This window comes from Chiloscyllium punctatum, chromosome 49, assembly GCF_047496795.1.
Source record: "Chiloscyllium punctatum isolate Juve2018m chromosome 49, sChiPun1.3, whole genome shotgun sequence".
NCBI classification, from domain to species: Eukaryota; Metazoa; Chordata; class Chondrichthyes; order Orectolobiformes; family Hemiscylliidae; genus Chiloscyllium; species Chiloscyllium punctatum.
Window position 1 is genome coordinate 23,423,612 of NC_092787.1, and position 16,504 is coordinate 23,440,115.

Consider the following 16,504-nt stretch of genomic DNA (forward strand, 5'->3'; position numbering starts at 1 on the left):
GTAAAGTTTATGTTGTAATCTAGAATGGCAATTCATTTCTTGGGGATGGAGGCATCCATATTTATGGATTCTAAGATTTGGAAAATAGAAAATTAGGACAATTATTGGGCTGCAAAAGGTTTACAGTGTGATGTCTTGGAATCCAAGAAAATTGAGTCATTTTCTGATCACTGAAAAAGCCAGTAACTTTGAAAGACAGTGTCCAGTAAAGTTCTTAAAAGGGAGGTAAGCCATTGTGTTTATGGCCTGAATTGCAAGATGTATAGACTGAGTTTTGGAAGAGGCTTTGTGCTGAAGGTTGACTAAGAACAGCCTCAGAATGTTTGGTTATCTGTTCTGTCACAGACTTGTAGCTTGAAAAAAGACATCCGAGCTGGAAGTAGCAAATTCTGTCTCTATTGAAAAGTGGAAGTTGAAAGAAATCCGGCAGTTGCTGGAAAGGTTTGCAAGGAAATGCCCTCTCTCTCTGTTGTACTGAAGTATTTCTGAAGTCTGCAAGTTTCAAATATCAAGGTTCCTAACTGTTTCCCAGTTGAATTTGAAACCTACTCAAAAGACCTTTGACCAACAGCACTCAGATCTTGCCAAAAGGAAATCAAGGGGACTGTGAGAAGTAAGCCCCTTCTATCTTTTACACATGAACACTTGACCTATAGAGGTGTTGTTACCTTCTTGCCTATTTTTTCAACCATATTTCTGTGGGTATGGAATCCACATGGTCAAAAAGCTACCTGGTTTATTAGTGCTACAGGGAAGAATACTTGTCAACCTTATCCAGTTTAGCCTATTTAAAAAAAAATAAACCTTCATTTATGGGATGAGGGCGTCACTGACACTGATGTCTACCCATCCCAGAGGGCAGAAGTCAACCACTCTGTTGTGTGTGTGGAGTCACGTGTAGGCCAGACCAGGTAAGGGTGGCAGCTTTGTTCCCTAATGAACATTAGTGAACCAGATGGCATTTTTCCCAAGCATTAGACTCTTAATTCCAGATTCTTATTGAACGCAAATTTGATGATATGTTGTAGTGAGATTTGAACCCAAGTGCCCATAGCATTACTTTGATCTCTGGATGATCAATCCAGTGATAACACCACCAGGCAAGCACTATCTATGTGTGACTCCAAACTCATAGCAATGTGGTTGACTATGAAATGGCTTTGCAAGCCACTTAGTTCAAAGGCAATCATCCAACATGGACAACGATGGGCACAGTTGCTGGCCTGGCAAAATCTTCTCATATCCCATGAAAGAATATATAATTTTAAAAAATCTCCCACCCCTGCATGACCCAAGATTTCATCAAAATGTAGAATTTATCTTAAAAAGGGGGCTCACGTTTTCTGATGCTCCAACCAGGCCAACTCAGCCTGGGTTTTCTCCCTCAGTGCTCTCTCCCTCAGTCGAAACAGAGCTGCCTGGTGTCTGGCTCGAACTTCCTCTTCCTTGAGGTATTGCTGAGCCATCTCAAGCGTAAACCGGCTGAAAGCATCCTGGCTGCCAAAGATAGACGTTCCTGATTCCTGCCACTGGGAATGAATAACAACATCCTCATCTTCCCAAACAGCACCATCTCAATAAGGTCAACAGGCGGTAACCAGCACCTCAATATTCTCACTTAGACCATTGAATGGACGATATTACTTTTCAAAGGACAGCAGCAATTTGCATTTGTGTAGCACCTCCATGAGCAGAACATCCCAAGGCTCTTCGACCATTTTGACATCTCATGATGTCTGAATGAAAAGAAAATCTAATTCTACTCCGGTTTCTGAGGAGAGATTGAAGAAATTGGGGCCTGTGTTCTCCCGGAGTTAATTTATAATGGAATGCATGGTCTGGAATTGTGGTGGAGGCACGTTCGATTGAGGCGTTCAAAAGGGGGAGCACTTTGATAAAAATAATGTACAAGGGCATGGGGAAAAAGCAGGAGATCGGTACTTGGTAACGATGCTCATTAAACAAGATGGTGTGGGAATGATGGGCTGAATGGCCTCTTTCTGACTCCAGACACACAACAATGTGATAACAATTCAGTGCTGCTGAGAGGTGACCTCAAGTTTTCCAGAGCACAGCAGGACTGATGTCAAATAGAACCTCAGGGTGGTGGGGTCAGTGCAGTCTAGCAGCATGGTCAGTTTAGTGGTTAGCACTGCTGTCTCATAGCACCAGGGACCTGGATTTGATTCCAGTCTCAGGTGACTGTCTGTGTGGTGTTTGCACATTCTCCCGTATCTGCACGGGTTTCCGCCAGGTGCTCCGGTTTCCTCCCGCAGTCCAAAAACGTGCCGGGAAGATCGATTGGCCGTAGGAAATTGCCCTGTAGTGTCCAGGGATGTGCAGGTTAGATGGATTAGCCACTGGAAATGCAGAGTTATGGGGAATGGGTGGGTCTGTGTGGGATGCTCTTCAGAGGATCAGTGCAGACCTGATAGGCCAAAGCCTCTTTCTGCACTGTAGAGATTCTAGAATCAGGGGACCCAGAATTAAAGGCAGACCATTCTGGGAAGAGACGAGGAGGAATTTCCTCACTCAGAAGGCAGTGAAGGTTTGGAATGTACTACCCCAGAGGCCTCTGGAAGCTTAATCATTGAGCAAGCTCATGACAGAAATTGATTGCCTTCTGGATATCAAGGGAAGCAGAGGATTATTTTAAAAATTCATTCATGAAATGATGGCATCACCAGCATTTATTGCTCAGCCTTAATTGCCCAGAGGGCAGGTGAGAGTCCTTGCTGTGTGTCTAGAGTTACATGGAGGCCAGACAAGGTAAGGTTTCCTTCCCTAAAGGAAATTAAGAGAACCAGATGGATTTTCCTTCAACAATCAATTCATGGTCATCAAGAATCTCAATTCCAAATTTTTATTGAATCCAAATTCAGGATTCAAACATGGATCCCCAAAACATTACCTAGGACTGTGGGTTAACAATCTACTGATAACACCACTAGGCCAATCCTTCCTCTAGGAGGATAAATGGAGGGGCAGACTTGAGGGCTGAATGGCCTACTCCTGCTCCTATTTCCTATGTTGGAATTACCTTTCCAAAAGGACCGTCCGTTGCATTCTGCACAAATTCATCTCCAGGCTGTGACTTCTTTTTACTTTCCATAGTCCGTCTCCAGTGACTCTCGGAAGGTAGCAGGGACCAAAAGGACTGTTCTACTAATGTATCCTTCACCAACATCCCATCAGCGAATGATGTGTGGGTGCTTCCCAAGACCGATTCTACAGTTGTAAAGAATCGTTCTGGTCACTGAACATAGACAGACAGGTCTATCTGCTACTTGTCAAGAACTGGCTTCCAACCATATTGATCAGAGTCAACAGATGCAACTTGCAGACACTTGGGAGAGAGATTAATCTGAAAAAACTGGAGCCTCCCAAGTGCCTAATAAAAAGGAGGAAACAAAGTTTCTAACAATTATAGGCATCAATATTACAAATTATGAGGTGGTGTTTGGTGGTCGTTTCAATCCACTGGTATCACAGCCTTTCCAGCCAGGCCTCCCCAGGATCTATGCATCCCTAAAGGGGTCTGCACAATTTACAGAGCAATGTGAAAATTACAGGAAATGCAGGATAAATTTTTTGTTCCAAAATGAAACAATTATGCCACGCAAACATTGTACAATCCATACCACTATAAGTAGGCAGTTTTAACAGCGTCATTTAATTTTGCACTGTTTCAGTTTATTTTATTTTATTTCTAATTTTGGATAATATAGACAAAGGTCCTGAGAGGTAGGGTCAGAGGATTGAGTCTGAGAATTTCAGGCTATATTAAGGCAGTCCGTAGTGAAAGAAAGGGGTTGAAAATGGCTGACTCTGCTTAATCCTGCTCTTTTGTCTGAAAATCGAACTTAGGTATAATGTTATCAAAAACATTGTTACTTTTACAGAGCGTGGACCCTAAAAACTTTCAGGATACCCTTGTCCAGAACTACACAAGCAGAGGATATGGACTGTGTTTGAAAGAAGGTAAATTCAAAACTAATAAACAGAAATCTTATGGGACAAGACAGTGGCTCAGTGGTTAGCACTGTACTTCACAGCACCAGGGATTCACGTTCAATTCCAGTCTCTGGTGACTGTGTGGAGTTTGCAAGTTCTCCCCTGTGTCTGTGTGGGTTTCTTCTGGGTGTTCTGGTTTCCACCCACAGTCCAATAATGCGCAGGCCAGGTGAATTGGCCATGCTAAATTGCTGATAGTGTGAAGAGCATTAGTCTGAGGGAAATGGGTCTGAGTGGGTTGCTCTTCGGAGGGTCGATTTGGGCTGAAGGGCCTGTTTCCACACTGTAGGGAATCTAATCTTTAAAAAAAAACTAATCTATTCCAGTGAGCAAAAATGGAATCTCTGAAGCAGGCTACCTGGGAAGATGATGGGATCGGATAATATTGATTCATTCAGATGCTAACTATTTGGTTTCCTTGAGACGTAGCATTTTGGGCATCAAGGGTTATTATGGGTCGTACGTGGGAATGCATAACTTGAAACACAAGTAGATCAGCCATGATATTATTGAATGGACAGGCAGGCTTGAGAGGGTTGAATGGTCCAATTCTGCCCCTATTTCATGTGCTCAGATATATTTTGGGAACCTCTGTACGAGCAACTTGAGACACATGATATGGTACAGGCACAATGGGCCAAATGGCCTCCTTCTGCACTGTAACACTTTTGTGATTCTGTAATGACATGTGGCCAGTGTCAAATGACCTTGGGAGGACTTGTTCCCAAAACTCTCCCCACTGGGACAGATGGGAGGGATGGCGAGAGTGGAATCCTCACCTCACATCAGGGTCTGTCCTAGACTCATTGATGGAAATTGATCATTGCGAATCTGTCGATAACTCCAATACCATTGTGACAGCCAGGATTAAACTGAGGGGTGATAGATATTGGGCAGATGTCAGAGGTGGGTTCTTTACTCAGAGTAGTAAGGGCGTGGAATGCCCTGCCTGCAACAGCAATGGACGCCAACGTTAAGGGCATTTACATGGCCATTGGATAAACATATGGATGATAATAGAATACTGTAGGTTAGATGGGCTTTAGATTGGTTTCACAGGTCGGCACAACATCGAGGGCCGAAGGGCCTGTACTGTGCTGTTCAATGTTCTATGATGGCAGATGAACTGAAGACAAGAAAACAGAAATGGCTGGAAAAACTCAACTGGTTTGGCAACTACTGTGGGGAGAAAACAGCAAGTTAATGTTTCGAGTCCAGTGACTCATCATCAGAACTCAGAACATGAGGCCAAGTGTAATTAGACTTGAAACATTAACTGTCTCTCTCACCACAATTTCTGCTTTTGTTTCAGACTTCCAGGATGCACTATTGTTTGTTTTTATTGAACTGGAGGAACAGACTTTCTGGAAAAAGCTACACAAGAGCATGGAGATTACTGACAATGATAGTACTCATTCCTGATGGTGCAGGAGCTCTCCACCAGAAGGAGAAGGAGAGAAAATCAAAGACGGGTTGTTATCCTGCACGATGGAAAACCGAGCGTAGGAATACAAAATGAATGAAGTCCCTCCAGTAATCAGATTGACACCTTCCCGATGGAATTATGGATGGACAGCACAAAGACTTTCCAAATGTAACCATTGTGAGCTCTTTTTAAGATAAACGGTTTCTTAAAGAAAGAGGAGAAAGTCATCAGCTTACAAAGGTTGAGATTATTGTTGGCAAGGGCAAAGGCAAAATCATGCTGTTGGTGGGTAGAGCAGTTTGTTATAGAGTAATGCAGAATACTCCAGATGCTGAAATTCTGACATAAAAACAGAAAACATTGGGAATGTTCAGTAGGACTGGAAGTGAATGTGGAGACTCAATCTCTAAACCAGACAGCAGACCGCTCCATTTCAATAGACATCAGAAGAAAGCTATCCAACCAGAACGTGAACACCTTCTTCTATATCCTTTACCTACTCCCACATCCTGGGCTCTGTCACAACATGGGCTGCTTTCAACACTGCCAACCCCTTTTCACCTACTTATGGCCGCCACTATTGGATTCTCTTTCTCCCTGGCTCACTATTATCCATCCCTTTGTCACCCTAACTGTCATTCTTTCTTTCTCTCTCTGGGCTCCATCCTTGCCTATCCTCTCACTCCTCCTCCCGCTCACCCTCTCCCAGTTGCTGTCAGTCCTGAAGAAGGGTGACTGGACCTGAAACGTTAACCCTCTCTCTCCCTGCAAATGCTGCTGGACCTGTTGAAGTTTCTCCAGCTATTTTTCTGTTTTTGTTTCAGATCTCCAGCATCTCTAGTGTGGTGTTTTCTATGGAAGCAGGTGTGAAGGCATTGACGCTGCTATTCTCCACAGCGATGTAGCTGGACTGAGAGTTGCCAGAATGTTCTGTTGCGTCACCATTGAAGGAAGGTAAATGCCCTTCTGCACTGCTGGTCCATTCAAAGGATGGAGCCGATGGCCTCACAGGAACCACTGAGAGAGCTACAGCTGTTGAGGCAACAAGCAAAGCAGCTGGAGAGGAAACCACTCCAGGGGGCCATTGGGGAACTGGAGCTAGAGACTTAGGAGCCTTCTCCACTTGCAGTCCTGTCCTTGAACCACTTGGCTCCAATGTTTCCTCACTTTTTACAGCAAGGTTATTGCGTGGAAAGAGGCCATTCAGCCCATTGTGTCTGCACAGGCTGTCCATTCTATTCCCACCTTCCAGCACTAGATTGATAATATCGCAGATACCAACTCTTCAAGGGCAGTTCAAGGTTTCTTTTAAATGAGTTCACAGCTCTGTCTCAACCATTAAACTGGGCAGCAAACTCCAGACACACAGGGTGAAAGGGTTTTCCTTCAGATCCCTTCTAATCCTTCAAACAACCACCTGTGCCCCTGGGTAACTGACCTCTCTGCTTGGGAAGATAGAGCGGACAGGGAAGACCCATCTCGGAACATAGTATAGATTACTAGATTAGTACAGATTACTTACTTACAGTGTGAAAACAGGCCCTTTGGCCCAACAAGTCCACACTGACCGTCCGAAGATCAATGGACCCAGACCCATTCCCCCACATTTACTCCTTCACCTAACACTACGGGCAATTTAGCATGGCCAATTCACCTAACCTGCACATTTTTGGACTGTGGGAGGAAACCGGAGCACCTGGAGGAAACCCATGCAGACACAGGGAGAATATGCAAACTCCACACAGATAGTTGCCTGAGGCAGGAATTGAACCCGGGTCTCTGGCACTGTGAGGCAGCAGTGCCAACCACTGTGCCACCGTGCCACCCACAGGAGTACGCCATTCACCCCCTTGAGCCTGTTCCACTATTCAATGAGATCCCATATCCACCTTTGGTCGATATTCCTCAACATCTTTGCGTGACAACCATTTATCTATCTCGGATATAAAATGAGCAACTGATCCTGCATTCAGTGCCATTTGTGGAAGAGAGTTCCAAATATCTACCGCCTTTTGTGTGCAGAAGTGCTTCCTAAGAAGATGTTCAGGCTGTAACGTTAATGAACTTGATACTGAGTCCTGAAGGTTGCAGGGACCCCATGGGAATTCATGTCAAACAAGTGACATGCCAATTGGTGTAAGGTTATATTTGAAAAGTCACAGGAGAGGGGCATGTTTTATGTTAACTGAAAACTTTCCAAAAAAGTAAGCAGAAGTTACTGCTGAGAAACACAGCTCCAGTGTGATAGCTTCAACCCCAGGTTTCACCTGCTGATCACCTCACCTGAGCTAATGTCTCTCTGTCTGCCTACCTCATGCATCGAAATAAGTTTTCAGGAAAAACACTGCAACAGTAATTATCCAAATACTTGGATCATCCTGATAAGCTCAAGATAGCCACCAGTATAGCTTACATCATGCAGGTTAGCTGAACATAGACATTTCCTCTCCAAACAATTATACATTCAGTGATTTCAGAGGATTGTTGTTATGCACAAATGTAGAATTACTTTGAAGCCGAGAGGTTGTTTCATTCTGAAATCAGACTCCCTCTGCTGGTACAATGCTATGGTAACTATGAGTGAATAATACATACAACGTGATACTTTTCAAAGCACTAATACATGACAGAGCACACAGGACATAAAGAAGGGAGAAACAAATTTCAGGTTACTTGACCATAAACTGTACCTTTTCTGTCCAGTGAAATATCTACATCCACTCTCCTCTTTGTGTTGCTCCTCAGACAGTTGCTGGTCTCAGTTATCACTGGGGTCATTCTGGGGGACACCTTCAGCTCCAATGATGAGTTTTCTTTCAGTGAATTGTGTGCCTTCGAGTTGAACCTTGGAGAAGGCAGGATAGGAAGGGAATAAAGAAAACTTTAGGTAGTTTTTTTTAAATTCAGGACACACTTGGTTTGAAAAGTCTCAGCCCTTCTGATATAGTTCTGCTATATCTCCAACACATCTCTCAGTAACTCCAGCATACTTCCAACACACAATACTACTTAAATGCTAGGGATGAGAGACAGAAAAATTGCAAGGTTGACCTTGGGTAGCAGGGGTCTAACATGCGAGAGAATGCAAGAGAAAATCGGTGTTTTAAGGCTTGTGAGGAATTGACAGTAAAAGGTGTTGAAAAGGTACATTCAGATCAATACTTAAATCCATAATACAAGGATAAGGATCAAAGTACTACAAGGCAAATTTAGAACTAGTGTCAGGAAGGTCATAACACTGAGTGACCAACAGTATTCAATAAAGACTGCAACAGTTCAAGGAAACAGCTCACCATCACCTCCTCCAGGCAATACATACCAGACACACCCACATTCCATGAATGGAAAATGAAGATATGATATGATATTTCATGGATGACCATTGCCTAATTGTGAGAAAAACCCATCTGGCTAGTTAAAGTCCTGCAGGGAAAAGGAAATTTGCCATCCTTACTTGGTCTGGCCTACACGTCACTCCAGACCCATAGTAATGTGGTTGACTCTCAACCACCCTTTGAAATGGCCAAGCTAGCCGTTCAGTTCAAGGGCAGCTGGGGATGGGCAATAATTCCTGGCCCAAGTGACGCCCAAGTCCCACAAATGAATTTAAAAAATTGTTTTGAGGGGTAAGATTCCTGGAATCAAATCCTGGGACTATGGCAGTTGGATACAGTGATCGAGTGATTGTGGCATTCTTTTGTTGAATTTTTTTATTCATTCATGTGATATGGGTATTGCTGGCTTGGCTAGTATTTATTACCCATCCCAAGTTGTCCTTGGGAAGGTGGTGGTGAGGTTCCTCCTTGAACCATTTGATGTAGCTACATCCACAATACCATTAAGATGAGACTTCCAGAGTGTTGACCCAGTGACATTGAAGGAATAGTGATATATTTCCAAATCAGGACAGTGTGTGACTTGGAGGGGAATTTGCAAATGGTGGCAATCCTATATATCTGCTTCCTTTATCCTTTTAGATGCTAGTGTCATGGTTTGGAAGGCACTGTCTGAGTATCTTTGGTAAATTTCTGCAATACATCTTGTAGATAGTGCACACTGCTGAGCGTTGGTGGTGGAGCACGTTAGTCGATGTGCTAAACAAGCCAGCTGCTTGTGCTAGATGTTAAGCTGTCAAGCTTCTTCACAGTTGTTGGAATTGTACTCATGCAGGCAAAATAGAGAGCATTCCAAAACACGGCTGATTTGTGCCTGTGAGATGGTGGACAGGCTTTGAGGAATCAGGAGGTTCATTGCTCATTGCAGGATTATTAGCTTCTGACCTGACCTCGTAATGACTGTACTTATATGGCTAGTCCAGTTCAGTTTCTGGTCAAGAGCAATCCGCGGGGTGTCGATGTTATAGGGGGCGTTTCAATGATGATAATGCCATTGAAGTGAAGAAACGATGGTTAGATTCTGTCTTGTTGGAGATGGTCATTGCCTGACATTTGTGTGGCACGAATGTTACTTGGCACTTTTCGGCTCAAACCTGGTTTTGACCAGCTCTCGTTGCATTTGAACACTGGCTGCTTCAGTATCTGTGGAGTTATGAACAGTGCTGAACATTGTACAATTATCTGCAAACATTGCCACTTCTGACCGGAGGGTGCTCTATGATTTTGACTGAACCTCCTTGTGATGTCATTAATCCTGCCATCTCTGCACAGCTGACAGCGATTCAAGCTCAGTGATTCCGGATAAAAGAGATCTAATTTCACCTTAAAGTGAAAAACAGCTCCTTTGAAGAAAGGACAAACAGAGACATGGTGTAAAGGTCCCTCTCCAGTGCACTCAAGGTGACAGATGTGTAGGGACAAATAGCTTGCAAAGCTGCTGAAATAAATCACACTAAACCAGGAGAACAAGGAGACACGGATGAAATGTTCCACCCCATTCCCTGCAACACTTTTCCAAGAGTTTTGTTCTCTTCAACTCTTTCTTAGTTGCAGGAAATAATTACATCAAATTTAAGTGGGAAGATGAGGTGTAATATGGAATGAGAGGGTTATGCTCTGAGAAGATACTGGGTTGAATAGCGCAATCTTTTACAGCTCACTGTGTCCACACCTGTCAATAAGCACCACTTTTAATCCCATTTCCCAGCATTTGGCTATTGAGTATTTACCTTGTGAAGACTGCATCCTTTTATTTCTCTGTATCTTTGAGTGTGGATGAAATGGGAAAAGGAGTTTCTCAAAACTAAGTGCAGTTACTGCAACTTTGAAAAGCTCCTGGAACTCGCTGTCAGTTGCGTTCACACTGCTGCCTTGCGCGTAGTGGGTAGAGGAGGAGAGATGAGTCACTATAGCACCGGGGTCTGTGTGCAGAGTGAGATCCATCTGGCAACAGATTGCTGATTGGTTTGTGCCATTGTGACCAGTCATGAACGCTGGAAGTCATCAGCCTGACTAAGCTCTCTGATTGGCTCTCAGTGAACCAAGATGAACAGCTTGGAACAGATGGCATCTCTGTTTGCCAAAAAGGTCTGGACCTCAACAGTTAAGAAGAATAAGAGGCAATCTTATCAAAACATTAGATTCCCTACAAGGTGGAAACAGGCCCCTCGGCCCAACAAATCCCACAGCGACCCTCCGAAGAGTAACCCACCCAGACTCCTTTTCCTACATTTACCCCTGACTGATACACCTAACATAATACTTTAGCATGGCCGACTCACCTAACCTGCATGTTTTTGGATTGTAGGAGGAAACCCACACAGACACAGGGAGAATGTGCAAACTCCACACAGACAGTCACCTGAGGCTGGAATTGAACCTGGGTGCCTGGCATTGTGAGGCAACAGTGCTGTCCACTGAGCCACTGTGCCACCACATATGACATATGACATTCTCGAACAAGAACGTCACTGGAAAGGTGTAGAGAGGCTGTTTAGCTGGTTTGTGAAATCTATAAGACAAGGTCACAGTCTCTTTGGTTACTGAGAGCTTCCTTTCTGCTGCTAGACATTTCCAGGTAGATGGATGTTTACAACAATGGTTCTCTGGCTGCCATTAGGGTAGCTTTTTTAAGTCAAACTTGTTTTAATTGAATTCAAACTTCACCATCTTGCAATGTGGGGATTCAAACCAATGTCCCCAGAACATTAGTCTGGGACTCTGGATTATGAGTCCAGTGACATTTGACGACACCATCATTTCCTCTGAATGATAATTGTTGTGTTGGAGAGGTGTCTGGGATCTGTTGATTCCCACAGCCACTGAGTGTCAAACTTGGGAGTCATGAAGTTGATTCCTCAGAGTATAGGATCAGGCAAAATATCAGCCAGACCTGATTTCACACCCGATCCCACCAGCTTCCCAATTGTAATTTCAGTGAAAACTGCCCCTCAGTGAACACAATAGCATAATTTCCCTCAAAACCACAGAACCTCATCTACCACTCAAGCCCCTGTGGCTGCCCTCATGTTCAAATCTCCCACTCTGTGCCTAATAGCGCTTCCCGTCCGTTTTGGCCTCGGTGAAGTCTTGCCGTCAGATCAGGCCTTCTTGCAATTTAGAAAAGAGAACTGGGACACAGTTCTGTGAGTAACGAATTGAGCATCTGCTTCAAACAGAAACCCTTGCCCCACCTTAACTGCTCAGATTCCTCTTGGAGTTCGTTCATCATTTCAGGCAGTCTCTGGGTCACAGGATCTTTCTTTCTCTTTCCCAAATCATTTGTGGATGTTTTCCTGGAGCTGGTTGATAGTCCAGACCTGTCCAAAGACTGAACAAAGGAAACACATACCTTCAGTACCATTCCTTGGAATATGGTGAAAACAATAATAACTTGCATTCATATAGCACTGTGCAAAGGTACTTCATAAGATGCACAGTCAAACAAAAACTGACACCAAGCCATGGATGAGAATATTGAAGGCATGGCAAGTAAGTTTGCAGACAACACCAAAATTGATTGTACAGTTGACAGTGAAGAATGTTATCTAACATTACAAAGTGATCTTGATCAATTGGTCCAATAGACTGAGCAGTGGCAGATAGAGTTTAATTTGGATAAATGCGATGTATTGCATTTTGGAAAAAAAAATGGGCAGGACTGAAACAATTAACAATCAGGCCCTGGGGAGTGTTGATGAACAGAGAGATCTAGGGGTTCAGGCACATAGCTCTTTGGAAGTTGTATCACAGGTATACAGGGTGGTTGGGAAGATGTTTAGCACACTTGCCTTAATTGCTCAAACCATTGACTATAGGAGTTGAAAGTATAATGTTGAGGTTATACAGGACGTTGATGAGGCCACTTTTGGAATACTGCTTACAATTCTGGTCGCCCTGTTATAAGAAAGATATTATTAAATTGGAGATGGTTCAGAAAAGATTGACCAGGATGTTGCTGGGAGTGGAGGCTTTTAGTTTTAAGGAGAGGCTGCATAAACTGGAGCATAGGAGGTTGAGGGCTCACTTTATAGAGATTTATAAAATCAGGAGAGGCATTGATATGGTAAATAGCAAAGGTCTCTTCCCTAGGACAGGGGAGTTCAAAACTAGGGGGCATATTTTTTAGATGAGAGGAGAAAGATTTAAAAGGGACCTGAGGGCAATCTTTTCACGCAGTGTGGTTTGTGTGTGAAATGAATAGCCAGAGGAAGTGCTGGAAGCAGGTACAATTACCTTTAAAAGATGTTTGGTCAGGTACACGAATAGGAAATGTTTAGAGGTATATGTGCCAAGTGGGACTAAGTTTAGTTTGGGAAACTTGGTCGGCATGGACGAGTTGAACCGAAGGGTTGGTTTCAGTGCTGTATGACTCGAGGACTAATGGCTCAGCCATCAAACATGAAGAGACAGGAATCAAGGTGGGGAAAATAAATTGAAGGAATAAAGAATCCCCTGATCTTTCCTCAATTGTTGTGTACATTCAACACAACCTCTGGTGAGGAGAAATATCCTGTTAATTATAAAGGTCACCAAGCAGCACTGCAAACTGTGCTGTTCATTGCACAAAACATTATAATTTTCGATTTGATACTTCTTTTTCCTTTCCATCTTCTTTGTGCCTCCTTTTCTCAATTCCAGTCTTGCTTTCGATCTCTTCGTTCTTTCTGTATCTGTCCCAATGTTGAATACATCCTCATTCTCACTTCTTCATCTGTTTCATTCTTTTACTCAGGTCAGTGAAGGAGATAAACTGTTGATCTTGTCACTCACCAAGTTCCCAGATGCCCCATTAGCCTAACTATCTGTCTATCAGCTAATCTAAACCTGCATAACCAAGTCTAATGAACAAACAGAGCATTGCTGTGAGAGGTTTCATTACAGGAAAGTCAGGGCTAACATGTTTCCTCATCATTTTAACAGCAAGTTGACATATTTTCCATAAAGAACATTAGATGGGAAAGGTAAGAATATCAGAATCTGAATGACTGACCAGTGATAGAAACACAAATTGCGGGAGGACCCCAACTGGTCTGGCAGCATCTGTGGAGAGAGAAACAGAGTTTATGTTTCAGGTCAAGTGAGCTGCTTTCTCCACAGATGCAACCAGTCATGCTGAGTTTCTCCAGTAATTTCTGTTTCTGTTTCAGATCTTCAGCGTCCACAGTTACAGCGTCATACAGCATAGAAATAGATCCTTCGGTCCAACCAGTCCATGATGATTATAATCCCAAACTAAACTAGTCCCACCTGCTGGCGTTTGGCTCATATCCCTCCAAACTTGGTTATTCATGAACTTATCCAAATGTCTTTTAAACATTGTAACTGTACCTGCATCCACGACTTCCTCTGGCAGTTTTTTGTTCTATTTAACTGATTAATGATGTGTCCTGATAGATTTGGATTAAAGGTGATCAACAGGTTTGTAGATACCAAAGTCACAAGCTAAAATGAAGACATCACAGGGATCAATCAATATGCCTGGTTCAAGCAGGCATTATGGGGCCAACAGTATTTTACTCTTGAGAAACTCAGCGCTCCAGAAGAAAAAAAAAGGGCACAGTTGGAAAAAAAAACTATTCTCTAATCAAGCTGCACAGAGATGTTATTATACACTTCTGAAACAAGTGGGATTTGTACCCAGGTCTCATAGCTCAAAGTTAGGGATGCTATCACTATATCACAGTAGGTACATTATGACACTTGGGTGGATCTTGCTGCTGAGGCACACTTTATCAAAGAAGTTGGATGCTCAAGGAAAACCTTGTGATCATTCCCATAATGAGCAGAGAGGGGAAGTGTGAAAAGAGAAACAAACAGAAGAACACTGCATTTCCCAGCTGTACTGTCAACATGACCAAATTTTTCCGTACATTCTTACCCTTGTGTCCAGTGTTGAGGAGACAGCAGAGCTTCTGGGAAACGGTGTGCTCACAAGGTTATAGTTCTCTTCAACTATAGCTGTAAAGTAAGGTCACAAAAAATTTAAAATAGCAAGATGATGCCATTTGTGAAAATCATAACTCAATACAAAAAAAGATTTGTACTTATGCATCATTTATGACAACATCAAGACTTACTGAGGCACCTTATGGCTCGTGCTGTTTGTTATTTATTATGGTCGTGGTTCTAATAACAGGAGATGTGACAACTAAATTGTGCACAGCAAGCTCCCAAAAAGAGTGATGTAATTATGTTCTGATAATCTGTTTTCAGTAATGTTGAATGAAGGATAAATATTCAATATGTTCACCAAGGATAATCCAATTCTAGAGTCGAGAGTGTGGTGCTGGAAGAGCACAGCCGGTCAGGGAGCATCCAAGGAGGAGAGTCGACATTTCGGGCATAAGCTCTTCATCAGGAAAGGCTTATGCCCGAAATGTCAACTCACCTGCTCCTTGGATCCTGCCTGATTGGCTGTGCTTTTCCAGCACCACACTCTTTGACTCTGATCTCAAGCATCTGCAATCCTCACTTTCTTCCATTATCCAACTCTACTCTGCTTTGAAATTAACACAGGGCTCCTTTGGAGAGGTTGCAGCGTGTATGTTCCAGATCACACCCTACCTGACAATGTCCTTATGCACATTATTAACATTAACAGAAAGGTCTAGCTGGTAATTTTGGAAATCCAGACTTTCTTGGTATGGAAAGGGAGCTGGTTCAAATACTGTATTTGCCCATAGTTGAAAATGACTTTGCACTTTCAGAAAGCAAGTTATAATGATAGTTAAAATTGAAGGGTCACCCATTGAAGGCAGAGGGAAACATTTTTCTCTCAGGAGGTTGAGTGTCTTTGAAATTTGGAATAACTGCATAGAGGCTGGTATCCTGTCACCAAGTCATCCTTTATTTACATGTGTACAGTACACTGGCTGTGGCCAGCCAGCTCAGAGTCAGTGAAGAGATTCTGAATCTCCTGCCTGTATTGGTCAGCCAGGGCTCCCTGATTAGCCCAAGTGAACATCCTCAATCAAGGATCTCATGGTCAATGAGATCCACCTGGTCCCAATCACAACAAACTTTCTTCCTCAAAAAGCAGTGAGTGGAGAAGCATTAAATATTTTTAAGGCAGAGGTAAATACATTCTTGATTATCAAGGGATGCTCAGGAATGTAGAGTTGAGGTTAAAATCAGAATCAGCCATGATCTTATTGGATGATGGGGCAGGTTCAAAGGGTTCCCTGTTCTTATGGATAATTTCTTAGTAATTTTTTTAAAAAAAACAATAGCAACCCAGAATTTCGCTAAAACAAGAAGTGTTTTATGTGGTGCACTTCTGTAGTTCTTAGTTTAGTCAATAGTAACTGAACTTCTCCCCAACCTAAGCACAGTTGCTGTGGATCCTGTAATTGCCTTTTCTTCCGATGGGACTTTCCTGTCAGTGAGAAATCCTTCCTCATCTCCAAGCAGTCACTTGCGTTTGGCTGGCATCTTAAGTCATGGTGGTAGCCTGATAATGAAAAATACAAGGAACAAAATTCAAAACATTGTGTCTTGGTGAACAGGCAGAGATGTAAGAGCAGTCACTGACATTTCCAGTTTGGCACAGTTTGAACAGCCGAGTGTTGCATTGACTCACAATTCAACTCTTTGAAACCAATACAGGAATTATGCAGTCCTTCACAGGATCAAAGGTTAAGAGATTAACATGGAGGAGTGATGTGCC

General features: G+C 43.1%; 1 protein-coding gene across 4 annotated transcripts in view; it reads right to left on the reverse strand.

Moving 5' to 3' along the window:
* Positions 1-16,504, reverse strand: part of LOC140469383 (centrosome-associated protein 350-like) — a 161,867-nt gene that overhangs the window by 53,645 nt on the left and 91,718 nt on the right. For all 4 annotated transcript variants that reach the window (XM_072565847.1, XM_072565846.1, XM_072565848.1 and 1 more), the window contains 6 exons: positions 16,160-16,288; positions 14,717-14,796; positions 12,030-12,166; positions 8,131-8,285; positions 3,041-3,228; positions 1,339-1,529 (listed from right to left, as the gene is read on the reverse strand). In XM_072565847.1, the coding sequence (XP_072421948.1) occupies positions 1,339-1,529; positions 3,041-3,228; positions 8,131-8,285; positions 12,030-12,166; positions 14,717-14,796; positions 16,160-16,288 (880 nt within the window). The remainder of the gene's footprint in view (positions 1-1,338; positions 1,530-3,040; positions 3,229-8,130; positions 8,286-12,029; positions 12,167-14,716; positions 14,797-16,159; positions 16,289-16,504) is intronic.